The sequence below is a fragment of the Arachis stenosperma genome, chromosome 7, assembly GCF_014773155.1.
Source record: "Arachis stenosperma cultivar V10309 chromosome 7, arast.V10309.gnm1.PFL2, whole genome shotgun sequence".
Lineage (NCBI taxonomy): Eukaryota > Viridiplantae > Streptophyta > Magnoliopsida > Fabales > Fabaceae > Arachis > Arachis stenosperma.
Genome location: NC_080383.1, coordinates 6,748,165 through 6,761,968, shown reverse-complemented (window position 1 = coordinate 6,761,968; position 13,804 = coordinate 6,748,165). Strand labels below are relative to the sequence as shown.

The 13,804-nt window shown below is 31.6% G+C and overlaps 1 protein-coding gene across 1 annotated transcript; it reads left to right on the top strand.

Moving 5' to 3' along the window:
- The first annotated feature begins 8,449 nt into the window (after positions 1-8,449).
- LOC130941831 (uncharacterized) lies at positions 8,450-10,590 on the top strand. Its single transcript, XM_057870432.1, has 2 exons — positions 8,450-8,631; positions 9,622-10,590. The coding sequence occupies exons 1-2, from the start codon at positions 8,526-8,528 to the stop codon at positions 10,446-10,448; spliced, it is 933 nt and encodes a 310-aa protein (XP_057726415.1). The 5' UTR covers positions 8,450-8,525; the 3' UTR covers positions 10,449-10,590.
- Positions 10,591-13,804: the final 3,214 nt, after the last annotated feature.

The window sequence follows — 13,804 nt, the reverse complement described above, 5'->3', positions numbered from 1 at the left end:
CGCCGCCATCATCATCATCGTTATTATTATTATATCGTCTCGTCATCTTTTTTATCGTTATCGTCGTTATTATTATCGTTATCTTTGAATTTTTATCATATTAATGACATTGTTTGATCTAAAATTAATTTGATTGTGTTTTTTGTTCATGATTTAGTCTTGTTTGTGTGCTTGTTTTCGAACTAAGTTTGCGCGTCGCAATCATTAAGTAATTTCAATGTAAAAACTAAGAAATTTATATGATTTTTATTATGATAAAGTTCTACATAATTCAAAACTCACTACAACAATGAGGAGTCCAACCTTTTCTTCTTCAAGGTGAGGGAGAATATTATCTACAACCCGACTAAAAAGCACACAATGTATCTGATTATTCTTGTACATTAATTTGCAGGCAAATGACCAAAATAAATCAATTGAGAATCAAATTTACCGGATTACAACTTTTCGAGATTGCATACGCAAATGCATTTTTTACATAACTATAGAAATCGCGACAGGGGTCCCACGGATTTCAAATGCACGTAAACCGCTACACCCCTCTAGCAGTTTATGTTGAGATTCGTAATGGCCAGAAACTGCGATAGGAGTCCAGCGATTTCTTCAATGCTGGGCAAATGTGCATAAACCGTGATAGGGGTGTAGCGGTTTATGCATGCACCAAAAACGCCTATAAATATCAACCAGGAGGGAGTGGTGTGATGGTAGAGGATCATTTTCACAAAATCACAAATGAATTGTGAGGAGAGTTTTTTTGTTCTAGTACATTGTTTTGGAAAAATTAAAAAAAGCAAAAGTTACGGTGTTAAGTTCACTAATAAAAAATCGGTGAGTGTTTTTATCCGGTCAACAAATACTTTGTCAAAGTTAAAGACGAGTATATTACGAAAGACAGGGTTGTGTAGGGCCAAGTGGGTGAGAAGGTGTTCTACAAGATTCCGATTGTGGTTGTATCAACTGATGTTCAATATGAAACATTTGTATAGGGTCGGACGAAGACATGCAGGTTTTTTTTCATTGTCGGCGCAGTTTTCTGAAAGTGAGAATACGCGATTTGCATGCTAAGTTGGAAGATGGTGTCAACAGTTCCGGGGCATCAGCGCCGAATCCTCAGTCGACGACGGTGGGGGTGCTTCTACCTTGATGCCTGTCGTTGCACCTAGTTGTCTGTTAGCTAAACCTCCATCTATTCCAGCTAGGATAGCTAGGTCACCTGATTTGATTCCCGGTCTTTTAGGTGACGGTGAACCAAATCGGGTTGAAAATGCGATGCGAGAAGATGATTCAGACGATGAGCCAGCTCACATCTTGGAGGACAGTGACGAGGATACTCCTAGGAACCCACCAACACATCAGGGGTCATCCAGTTTTGGGTCACAACAATACCCTCCACATTTTTCAACGCTGAACTTGGAAGCTGTCGGCCAGCAACCGGACATAGATCCCACCTTCGGAAGTCAAGGATTACACGAGAAAAATCCTTCTGGGGAACCACTGTATATGAACCCAATTTCCACTCTTGTCACCAAATAATTGAGTGGATAGCAGTATCATAATGTACGCACGTTCATATATGCGTACGGTATCCTCAATCGCATCGGCCGGTAACACCCTGAATCTTTCATGAAACCAGGTGAAATGGACTGTAAACTGCTTTACCTTATTCGGCGGCGGAAGCTCGCCAAATAATTCATGAAACCACTCCTAAGCCATCATCCATCAGCTTCTCAAAATCTGTAAGACACCCAGATACAGCTTTATTATCCACGGGCAACCCTAGCTGGTATGCAACATCATGCAGCGTGATAGTGCACTCTCCGAATGGCATATGAAATGTGTGCGTCTCAGGACGCCACCTCTCAATGAATGCGCTGACTAGGGGCTCATCCAACCAGAACCACCTCGTGTTGAGCTTGGCCAGGTGGTACAAACCATCCCTCTCCATATAGAATATGATTCTGTCATGCAAAGGCATGTTCTGTTGTCTCCGAACACTATAAATACACCTACTTGACTGTAGCATGTGGGAAAAATAACCAAACCAAATAAAATTTCATCACTAACAAGTTTAAATCATAAATTATAAATGAAAACAAACATTATAAGTGTCCTGTCTATCCAATCTTAACTAAAATTTCAGATATAGTTCAGTTACCATTATTTTTCAAATCTTAAATTTAAATAATAATAAAATTTAAATTTAAAACTCAAATCTTTAATTTAAAATAATCAAATTCTAAATTTATAATTCTAAAATTTAAATCTTAAATTTTAAATACTAAACTACAAAACTTATAATTTTAAAATTTAAGAATATAAAATACAATTATTAGATTCTATTTCAAAAATTTAATCTTTAAATTTTAAATCCTAAACAACTAGAATTATAATATTAAAATTTAAACTTAAATATTTAAAAGCTAAAATTTTAAATCTTAGTTTTCAAATACGATACTTAAACAATAACCCTACAAGCCTTACAATTTGAACCCTGTATCTCAAATACAAGAGGAACTATTTTACTTAAACATTTGATCCTACCTTTAAATTTTATGTCTTAATAACTTTGAAATTCTAAACTGGCCAATCATAATTTGAACTCTGTATCTCAAATACAAGAAGAACTATTCTACGTAAACATTTGATCCTATCTTTAAATTTTACGTCTTAACTTTGAAATTCTAAATTGGTCAATCCTATATTGTGTATTCTAATTACTGCATCTGAATACTGCATCTTATGTTATATGAAATTCAATAACTAAAAGAAAACAAACTTACCTCTTCGTTGATACTGTCAACAACGTGTGCAACGCCGTTGAGTCAGTAAACGTTGCATTCGTTCGCCATGGTCCCGCGCCCAACTAAATCTAAATTCCCAAATCCTCTAAACCTTAAGAACTTTGTCTTTCTCACCAAAATTTTCTCTCTCTCTAAAACGTTACTTTCTCTCTCTCAAAATTTTAAAATAGTGCAAAGTGAATAATCCGCGACTCCCTCTAGCGTATTTATACTAAAGCATAAACCGCTACACCTCTATCGCAATTTATACACATTTGCCCAGCATTGAAGAAATCGCTGGACCCTGTCGCGATTTCTGACCATTACGAATCTCAACATAAACCGCTAGAGGGGTGTAGCGGTTTACGTGCATTTAGAATCCGTGGACCCCTATCGCGATTTCTATAGTTATGTAAAAAATGCATTTGCGTATGTAATCTCAAAAAGTTGTAATCCGATTTTGATTTCCAATTGATTTATTTTGGTCATTCATCCTTAACTTGCTAATGAGATGTCGAAGTACTAAAGTGTTAATCATTCCATAACCACTTGCGTTAGGCCATGATAAATGATTCTAGGTCTTACAACTGTTTCTTCTTCTTCTTCTTTATCATCATCGTCTTTTTTTTCTTTCTTATTTATCTTTTCCTTTTTATTTTACATTCTTAAGTTTTTTTTTTCTTATTTTACTCTCTTTACAAGAATAAAAACAATGAATCTACATTCATTCAACTAAAAAAAATAAAAAAATAAACATTAAAAAAGATATTTTTATGCTTTTGTAGCAACATTTCAGTATAAAATACTAAGAAATTTATATGTATTTCTTAAGAAATTTTAATGTATTTTTTTCTAATAAATTCTGCATAATTCAAAACTCTTTTTCTTCTTCTTCTTTTACCTTTTTCTCTAATATACATCATTAAAAAAATATTTTTGTGCTTCTGTAACAAAGTTTCGGTGTAAAAACTAAAAAATTTATGTGTATTTGTTAATAAATTTCGATGTATTGTTATTCTAATAAATTTTGCATAATTCAAAACTCTTCCTCATCTTCTGCTGCTTCTTTTTTTTCATCATCATCTTCTTTTTTATGTATCCTTTTCTATTTTATTTTCCTTCTCAAATTTTTTCTTATTATACTCTCTTAACAAGAATAAAAACAAAAAAAATCAAACAAACAAAAATAACACATAATACTGTAAAATTACTAGAAAGGTGATGAACCTACATTCATTCAACTAAAAGAAATAAAGAAAAAAAAAGAAAAATACAGCATTAAAGAAAATATTTTTATACTTTTATAGAAAAGTTTCGATGTAAAAACTAAGATGAACCTACTTCCTCTTCCTCCTCCTCATATTTTGTTGCTTCTTCTTCATCTTTTTTTTATTATTTTATTTTTTCATAATTCTTTTTGTTTCATTCTCTTAAGAGAAATAAAATAAAATAAAATCAATGTTGCAAAATTACTAGAAAAAAAAGAAAAAAAGAAAAATGCAATAATAATAGCAGCATAAAAGAACGGCAATGGAAAAAAAATTAAATACGCGAAGAAGATGGAAGACGATGAAAAAAAAAGAGAAATGCGAAGAAAAAGAAGGAAGAATTGAAAAGGAAGAAGGAAAGCGAAAAAGAAAAAAAAAATATGTTTGTATTAATAAAGTGCGTGTGTATATATTACGTGTGATGGAAATAATTTTTGTTGAATTTAAACCAATTTAATTAAATTTTGTTATCAACTTGAATGTTTAACAAGACCGTGTTTTTTTTAATGATGTATATGTAAATGGGTAACTATTAATATAAAAAATAATATTATACATTTAAATTTTTTTTTGTTAACTAAGTCTAAATAACCAAATTAATATAATATAACAAAAATTAGTTATAACTAATATTATTAATCCAAATTTTATTATTTAACTTGATTAAATTTAATTTATAAAAAGACTTGCATTGGACTAATATAAATTTTTATAAACCAACAAAAGACTAATCACAGATATTCCGTTTGTTTCTTTTGTTGATGTCCGAATACGGACCGTTACTCTTTTATTTTGGGGCTGTAATTTTCTGCTCTCTTTAATAAAAGTTCAATAACTTGGAAAAAAAAAACTAATCAGTGTTTAATGATAGATACTTCCCATTGTTAACTAATATAATCATGTCCTTTAATTTTAGAAATTAGGGGTCAGCAATTTTATTAAATTCTGATCAGCATGTAATCAGTAAAAAATAGTAAACTATTAGATGAAATTTCACACCATTCTCACACCATTAAAATTATTATTAATGGCTATTTGATGGCTACAAATCTTAAAAGTTGCTGGTCCTAACACTCCTCTTAATTTTATTATCTTTTCTGTGTAGTTATCCAACTATATATTGTTAATTTGCCCAAAAAAATTAATATATTTATATTTTAGCTTGATGATTTCAGTGGCTAAGAGAAGGGGGGTTGAATTTTAGCCCCCTTTTTCTTGAATACACTTTTTGGTCTTTGAGAAGACTTTTTTGTTTTTTGTCTCGTCCCTAACCACGAGACTTTTTATTTTTGTCTCGTCACTTGGTACGAGATATTTTTAATTTTAGCTCCTATTCAGCAGAAACAGAAATGGAGTAGTAGAGAGAGAAGATTACACCCAGATATATCCTGGTTCAGCTGCTAAGTGCAATGCAGCCTACATCCAGTCTCCATCACAATAATGATGGAATTTCACTATAATCATCCAAATTACAAACTGTAAAGTGCTAACCCAACTTACAAGGGGATTTCCACAGAATCATGAAACACAACATAGATGAACAAAGGAACTCTAAGACATCTATGGCTTTTTCTTTTAATTTTGCACTCTCTGCCTTTTTTCGCTCTATGGCTTTTTCATACAAACCTCACTGTTTGCCTTTTTTCCATGAGACTCAAGACATGACAAAATTAAACAGAAAAATTACAAAACAGAATACATTGAAGGAGAAGAAAATCTGTAAGCTTAGGTAGCTATGAGACTTCTGTGCCTTGCACTCTCACTTTCTTCCCTTGAATCAAACCGTGACTGTTCACTCCTTTTATAGAGAAGAGAAGCCTTCACAGTTGAAACAAAACCAAGCTTAACTTCTTTTCCTTCAAAACAGAACCGGTTCGGCCACAGAGAGAGAAGAGGTAACTCATGCAAAACCCAACATGCAAATACCTTTAGTTCTTCCTTGGTCATCACTCTTCATCAATCCGAGCGCTCCATCCTTAGCTTACTCTCCAAGATGGATTTTTGGCCTTTGATGCTTCATGATGATGATGGCTTCATCTGCTCCAATCTCTGTCTCTTTCATCACTTCGCCACTCTAGCTACTTCCTGTGGTGGTTGAGCAGAATCAGAGACAAGCCATGCCTCCAAAGATCTCCTACTTGCTGGCTGAATCTCCTTTCTTTTGGGTATGGAGAGCTCGAGATTACCTCACCAAATCTTACCACTTTTGGTGATAATCTCAGCCACAGCATACTTTTATTGAGTTATGTTTTCTTGCCATCATTAGTTTGATGGTCTTGATGCATGCAGCTTCTTCTTTCTTTTGGTAGCTTAACATAGCTTCCATTATTTCCTGGATAATAACCGAAGAAGAGAAGCAAATAGAGAGAGAAGAGAGAAATTTAAAAAGCATTGATTTAGGAATGAAAGAGAATGAGATTAAATGAAATGATTCTTTCCTTGCTGAGTAGCGTGTAGACATTAGTGCTACAATCAAATCAAGTGTCTTGCTTTCTCTCTCATAGTTCCCATGCAATAAATGACAATGTAATAAATTTTGGAATTCATCACATGGTGAAATGCTTGGATCCGAGGGAAGCAATTTTGCTTTCCTTCTTTCATTTGTTTCGGATCATGCATGAGGAATTAACATTGTGCTTAGTTGTTACAATTATTTAATTTTGACCCAATAGTAACATTTGCTTTCCTGATAAATTTTGGGTCATGCATAGAGCAAATAGGAAAACATTTTCAGCTTGGACTTGTAACCATAATGGATTATATTGGCCCAAGTAACAAAAAATTAATTCAGCCATACTCATCATATTTTATCAAAACCAAAGGCTGAATGTAATTTAGCTTGCACCAGAAATTTGCTTTTCAGCCCAAATAATCCTGCATTGCAAAAATTAATTTAATCATTCAATCCAATGTTAATTTAATAATTCTTGTAATTAATCATAGTAATAATATTTGATCATCACTTAATTAAAAATAGAATTTTCCAAACTCAGCTGTATCAGTTTATTTATTTATTTTATCAATCTAATAGTTGTTGATGTATGTTCAAGTATTGGGAGTTTGGGACTATCTAAAATATTTGGAATTAAAAGCAAAATCTAGTACCATGATTTTTCTTTTACATATCCAACATTATTTTATCGGGTATTTTAGTATGTCTATATTCTATATTATAGTAATTATAATGATTATAATATTTTAAAAAATATTATTAAAATAATATTATTATTTAATATTACTTTTAAAAAATATTGCTAAAAAAATATCAAAATAAAAAAATATAACTTTAATTTTAATAATATTTATATAAATACTATAAATACTATAAACATTGAGATAATGTACGGATTTAAATTCACATTAAATTAAGATAAAAATTTATATATAATTATTTTTATATAAAATTAATAATTAAAATTTATTAAATAATTTAATAGATTTAACTAAATTATTATCTAATAATTTTTAATTATAAACTTTACATTAAAACAACTATATATAAATTTATATTTTTAATGAATTAATGCAAATATTATCACACATTCTCGTTATATTTTTCATTTCTTGAATATATAAGTCATTATTATTACCCTATCATTTTTCAAGCAATGTGTCCTTATCGTCGGATCTTATGTATCTTTCCCTTCTTCATATTTTATTAATAAAATGTAAAATAGTCAAAAGAAAATTATCCAATGTATTACCAAACACATTTTTAATTATGCAATTAATTTTAATTATATAATTTAACTTACTAATTTATATCAAACTTAAGAATTCAACTGATGATAACATAATTAAATTCAATTTAGTTCCTATAATTGAAATTCAACTCAATTCTCATATATCATCATAATATTGTTCTTTTAAATAAAAAAAATATATTGCAAACACCCTGAAGTAGTGGAATATTACTTTAAAACTCATCTCATACATTCATGAGTTATAATAAGACCTAAAAATGATGCCCACATACATTATGAAAGAATATCTTAATGTTTGGAGAAGAATAACAACAAAACCCTCACAAATAAAGAACCCTTATCATCAATATCATTGCCCAAATAATTATGAATCTTTATACTATTACACACGTTTTCATGCAAGTGCATCATAAAGAACGAACCAAATATATATTGCCTATCCTAGCATTCAAGTAAAGTATACTTTTAACAAGTCCAAAAAAGATAATAAATAAATAAAAGCAAAGTATAATTTAGAACAAGCTAAGAAAATGTTATTTAATTATCTTTTTTCTTAGTTTTGCATAGAAGAAAACCTCCTGAAGACTTGAACTAAATCAAACTTTGCAAGAAAAGGAAGAACTGAAACCGAAGAAAACAAAGCCACCAGTGTGTATAAAAGTACGTAACAGAACCACAGATAATTTCATTCACAAATTAAAATTCCTAGTCCTATAGAGAACAAAGAGAGAGAGAGAAGAAACCAAATTACTAATTAGGGCGAAAATAATATAATGGCTATGAATCAAGGAAATGCACAGCTAGAATACCAAGATATCGAACCACCCTTTGATTGGGATCATAAAAAAGAAAGTGACACACTCATTGTTTCTCTTCCAGGTTCAACTTCTTTTAATTTCTTTTACATTATTAAGTATGCCATTAATTACTCTTATTATGATAATAATATTAAGAATTTAATTATCAGTCACTATAAAACTATTTTATAAATGTATCCAATCACATAATTTATATTAGAAAAAATAATTATTTTTTATATTAAATATGTGAATGGTCAACTAATAAAACGTTGTGATTGAATGTAAAATGTTTTATACTGTTAATATATTAAAATTAAATTCATAGTATTAATGAGTTCTTTTTTTGTTGGGAAATTGGCAGTACTAGTAGTAGTTTATATATGTACAATTCCATATATTTTTTTTCAGTTGTGATTGGATTACAATCCAAAAATTTATTATAAAACACATACATATGAAAATAGCCGCAATTTTATATGAAAATTTCGTTTATGTATCCATCCTGACTCATCAGCTATATATTCTTAAATGACAATAAAAATAAATTTAGATACGAGCAAATTAAATTTTAGTATTATTTAAACATTGCTATTAATTAAGAAAATGAACCATCCGTAGTAGAGGAAATTTAATAAATAAATCAATAAATATTGAAAGAAAAATATTAGTATTTAACTGCTATATATAAATATGTAATCAAATCATCGTGAAAAAATTGTCTGTTATGGTAACACGCTTTTGAATTAATAGATAATTAGATAAAGAAACATTGATAATATATATAATAATACAAAATTAAATGTCTGAAGAATTTCTTAACACGAACAATAATATAATAAAAAATATTCAAAATTTAGTCACTAAATTAAGTATTATATTTTTATATATAAATATTTATAGTATTTAATTTATTTTTAATGTATATTTTTTATTTTAATATGTGTTTTATACAAATGACTTGGTGACTGATTTTTTATATATATAATATGATTATATATAATATTGTTTACGAGTTAAGCAAATAAAAAACAAATGTTATGAAATCTAATTTGGTTTTATACATATACAGGATTCAAGAGGGAGCAATTAAGGGTGCAAGTAACCTCAACTCGTTTAATAAGGTTGAGTGGTGAAAGAAGGATTGGTGATAGCAACAAAATCCGCAAGTTTTACAAAGAGCTACCAATTCCTTCAGATACCGACACAAGTTCCATCTCTGCCAAATTTGAAAATGGAATCCTTTATGTTAAGCTTCCCAAACTCATCACTTCCATTGATGAACCACCAGTACCACCACCAACACCAGCACCAGCACCAGCATCAGTACCACCACCAACACCGACGACACCTCCTGTAGTGAGGCCTCAGCAACAACCACAACCACAATCAAAACCCGAGCCACCAATTTCTCATTATGAAGATCCACAAAAACAAAGAGTAGTAGACAAAGCACCTGTGTCAGCATCTGCACCAGGACCAGCTCCAACAACAGCATCAGCATCAGCACCAGCACCGACACCAATACCACAATTGGAAGAGAATAAAAATAATGATGATAATATTGCAAGAAAAGGTGGTAAGGATGACAAGAGAGGTGTTATTGATGAAGGTACAAGTTCTAGGGTTAAGGAAATGCAAGGAAGAATGGGAAAGAGTGAAGGTGAAGGCGAAGGAAGCAAATTAGGGTTAGGGTTAGAGAAAAGGTTAAGTACGGTTTCAAGGCAAGGAGAGGAGTATAGGAATGCTGTTTATGGATTGGTTGAAGAATTGAAGAAGCAAAAGAAAATGGCAAATTTGGTTGTGGTGGTGTTTTTGGTGGTGTTGCTTGTGCTCTACGTTAACAATGCTATCAGGTCATCTTTTGGTGGAGCAGGACCAAAAATCCAAGAGTTATAATAAGTTATTTTATTTCATTGTATATGTTTATAGTGTGTTCATATATATTCTATATATGGCTTAAGATTTGTATGTTTGTGTGTGCAATTGCATGTATTATGCAGCTTATATATATGTGTAAGAGAATAAAAGGGATTTATGTCAGTAATTAATAATTGTTGTTGATACTAAATTATAGTTAGATTTAATTTGCTAAATTTTAGCTTTTATTTTTTAAAAATAATTTAATAAAGTTGTCTTTTAAAAAAAATAAAAAATTGCAGCACCTATGATAAAATCAAATAAAAAATTACTTTCAATAAATACAAGTAATAATAATTATATTTAGTAAAATAATTTTAAAAATTCATATCAGACATAAATGTAATAATAAATTTTAATATTTATTAATAAATAAAATTATATTATAATTTTTAATTTTGATAAATATAAACTATTTTTAAAAAACACATCTTTAATTAAGTATTTTCAAAAACATTTATAATTCTTAAAACCTACAAATACACTATTTTTTATTTATCAAATATAAAATAAAATAATTTATTTTTTAAAATTACAAGCACCATTCCAAAATATTTTACCAAACCAAGCCTATACATCCTTTTTTTTTCTAAAGTCTTCCTAAATTCACCAGATTGAAAATTAATCTGTTGTGATCTAAGTTCTATTTAAAATGTTTTGAAAATTTTTTAATTAATAGATATAGTGGTGATGTAGGTCTATAAAAAAAGAAATGCTACACATCTATGTAATTATGTAACCAAGTTGATCCAACACCAAAAAAACCCAATACCATTAAATGAAACATGAAATACACGCACCCAATACACACGAAATCGTCCAACGCTTCTTCTTCTTCTTCTTCTTCTTCTTCTTTTCACGCTCTTTAACACGGAGCGTCTTCTTCTTCGCCCTCTTCTTCGCATTCCTCCTTTTTCGCGTTCCTTCTTCCTCACGTGTTTTCTCCTTATCGTCATTCTTTTGTGAAGGAGGAGTAAAAGGTGAGGAAGAAGAGTTTTGAATAGTGCAGAATGAACCGAACATAGTACTCATGGTGAACCGAATACAGTACTCATGGTGAACCGAAATCATAGTTATGGTGAAGCGAAAACAATACAATTGTATAGTACTGAGTGAACGAAACATAATCCATTATATAAAATCAAATTCAAATAGCTTTCTGCAGAATGAACCGAACACAATACTCATGGTGAACCGAACACAGTACTCATATGGTGAACCGAAATCTTAGTTATGGTGAACCAAAAACAATACAATTGTATAGTACTGAGTAAACGAAACATAATCCATTATATAAAATCAAATTCAAATAACTCTGTCTACAATTTACATATTATCAATTCAATTCAATTCAATTCAGTACACCTCCATCCATTTAATTCAATTCAAATTAGCAATTACATTCCATTCAATTCGATTCAAAATTGAATAATCCAAACTTTTGTCAGTTTGATTCGTTTCAGGAGAGTAATCCAAATCGCTCTCCTGTTTACCAAAAAATCAAGGTTGCGAGAACCAAACCGGTCAATAAACCGGTAGAGTGACTGGTTCACTGGTTCAGTGGTTCAACAGGGATTCAACCAGGGTTCAACCGATTTTATTAACTATTAAATAAAAAAATTAAATATAAATTTTTTAATATTTAAAAAAACATCATCAATCATCAACAAAATTAATTCAGAAAATTTAACAAAACACCTAAACTATCATCCATCAAAATTTAACAAAACCATTCACACCATACTAATTGGACAAGAACAAACCAGAAATGTTTTAGTCCATGCCAGCATTGTTTCAACTTCCAAGCAGGTACTTCATGGCCGCAAAGGGTCTTCATGGATGCTCTAATCTCAGCTGACAACAAAATCACCACAACTATATTCCAATACAAAGGCATCTCAAACACTGATCCCTTCTCTTTTTCAACATCAACTTCCTGCCAGAAATGACTTATCTTTTGCACAGAGTCTCAACAAAAAATTCAGAAGCTTAAACTCTGATCAATACCCTGCTCTTGTTCCTCTCAAAGTTGATAGAAACCTCATCTACACTATTGGTTTAGGCATGAATCCTTGCCCTACGTGTGTCAATAGAACAAGACTAGTTGTTTCTTTGAACAAAATTTCAGAAAATTATGAACAAAATTAACTCAGCAAACTCCACAAATTCCATAGTAAAACTTAAATAAGTAAACAATAACATCAGAAAATTTAGCTAATCAGCAAATCAATTTGAAAAAAATAACAAGTATTATCAGAAATCAATTGCTAAACCCTAAACCAGCAAGTAGACGCCGAGGAGATGGCTATGAAGTGCGAAACTGCGAACAAAATATTACTTACCAGCGGCGAGGTGGAAGGTGAGCAACGGCGACGACAGAGGACGCGACACCGACGAACAGAAAGAAGGCGAGCTCGGTGATGACAACGATGCGGTGGGGGCTGCGATGGTCAAACCCGTCGCTGCGGTGGCGGCGGGCTGCGGTTGCTGCGCGATTGGGGGCTGCGGTGGCTTCTATGGTTCTCAGAGAAGAGAGGAGAGGAGATGCATTTGTGGCTTTGTGAAGAAGAAGAACAAATGGGGCTGCGTTTGATTTAGGGTTCACTGCTTCAGTTTTGCTGTTTTGTGTTTTTCCTTTTTTTTTAATTTAAGTGACAAAACGGTGCGTTTAGGAGGGTGTATTTTCGAACCGGAAACCCTCTTAAAAACCGAACGATTCTACCGGTTCACTGGTTAATCATCGGTTTGACCGGTTTTTACCGATTTTTTGCCAAATAGTTTCTAGGCTTGCCCAGACTGGCTAGTTGACCGGTTCCAAATTAATCTGGTTGAACCGGCCGGTCTGGTTCGGTTTTCAGAACCATGCAAAAAATTATGAACCCCTAAATCCTGAACACTGAACCCAGAACCCTGAACCCTGAACCCATAAGCACTAAATCCCTAAAACCCTAAAACCTAAACTCTAAATCCTACACCCTAAATCCTAAACCCTAAACCCTGAACTCTGAACTCTGAACCCTGAACGCTAAACCCTAAACCCTGAACCCGAACCCTGAACACTGAACTTTGAACCCTAAATGCTAAACCCTAAACCCTAAATCCTGAACCCTACCGTAAACCTTAAACCTTTAAAACCCTGAACCCTAAACCCTAGACCCCTAAACCCCAAACCCTCAACGATGAATACAGTGAATCGAAATTAATACATGGGGCGAACCAAAAGTTTGAAACACACTGAACCCCTGTACACTGAACCCTGAACCCATAAACCCTAAACTCTAAAACCCTAAATCCTGAAACCCTATCGTCATTCTTTTGTTATTGTTGCTGCTGTA

What these genes read in the sequence shown, in the direction of transcription:
- LOC130941831 (XM_057870432.1), top strand. Translation starts at nt 8,526, where the DNA reads ATGGCTATGAATCAAGGAAATGCACAGCTAGAATACCAAGATATCGAA. An exon ending in ACTCATTGTTTCTCTTCCAG is followed by an intron (nt 8,632 to 9,621) that starts GTTCAACTTCTT and finishes ATACATATACAG; the next exon opens with GATTCAAGAGGGAGCAATTA.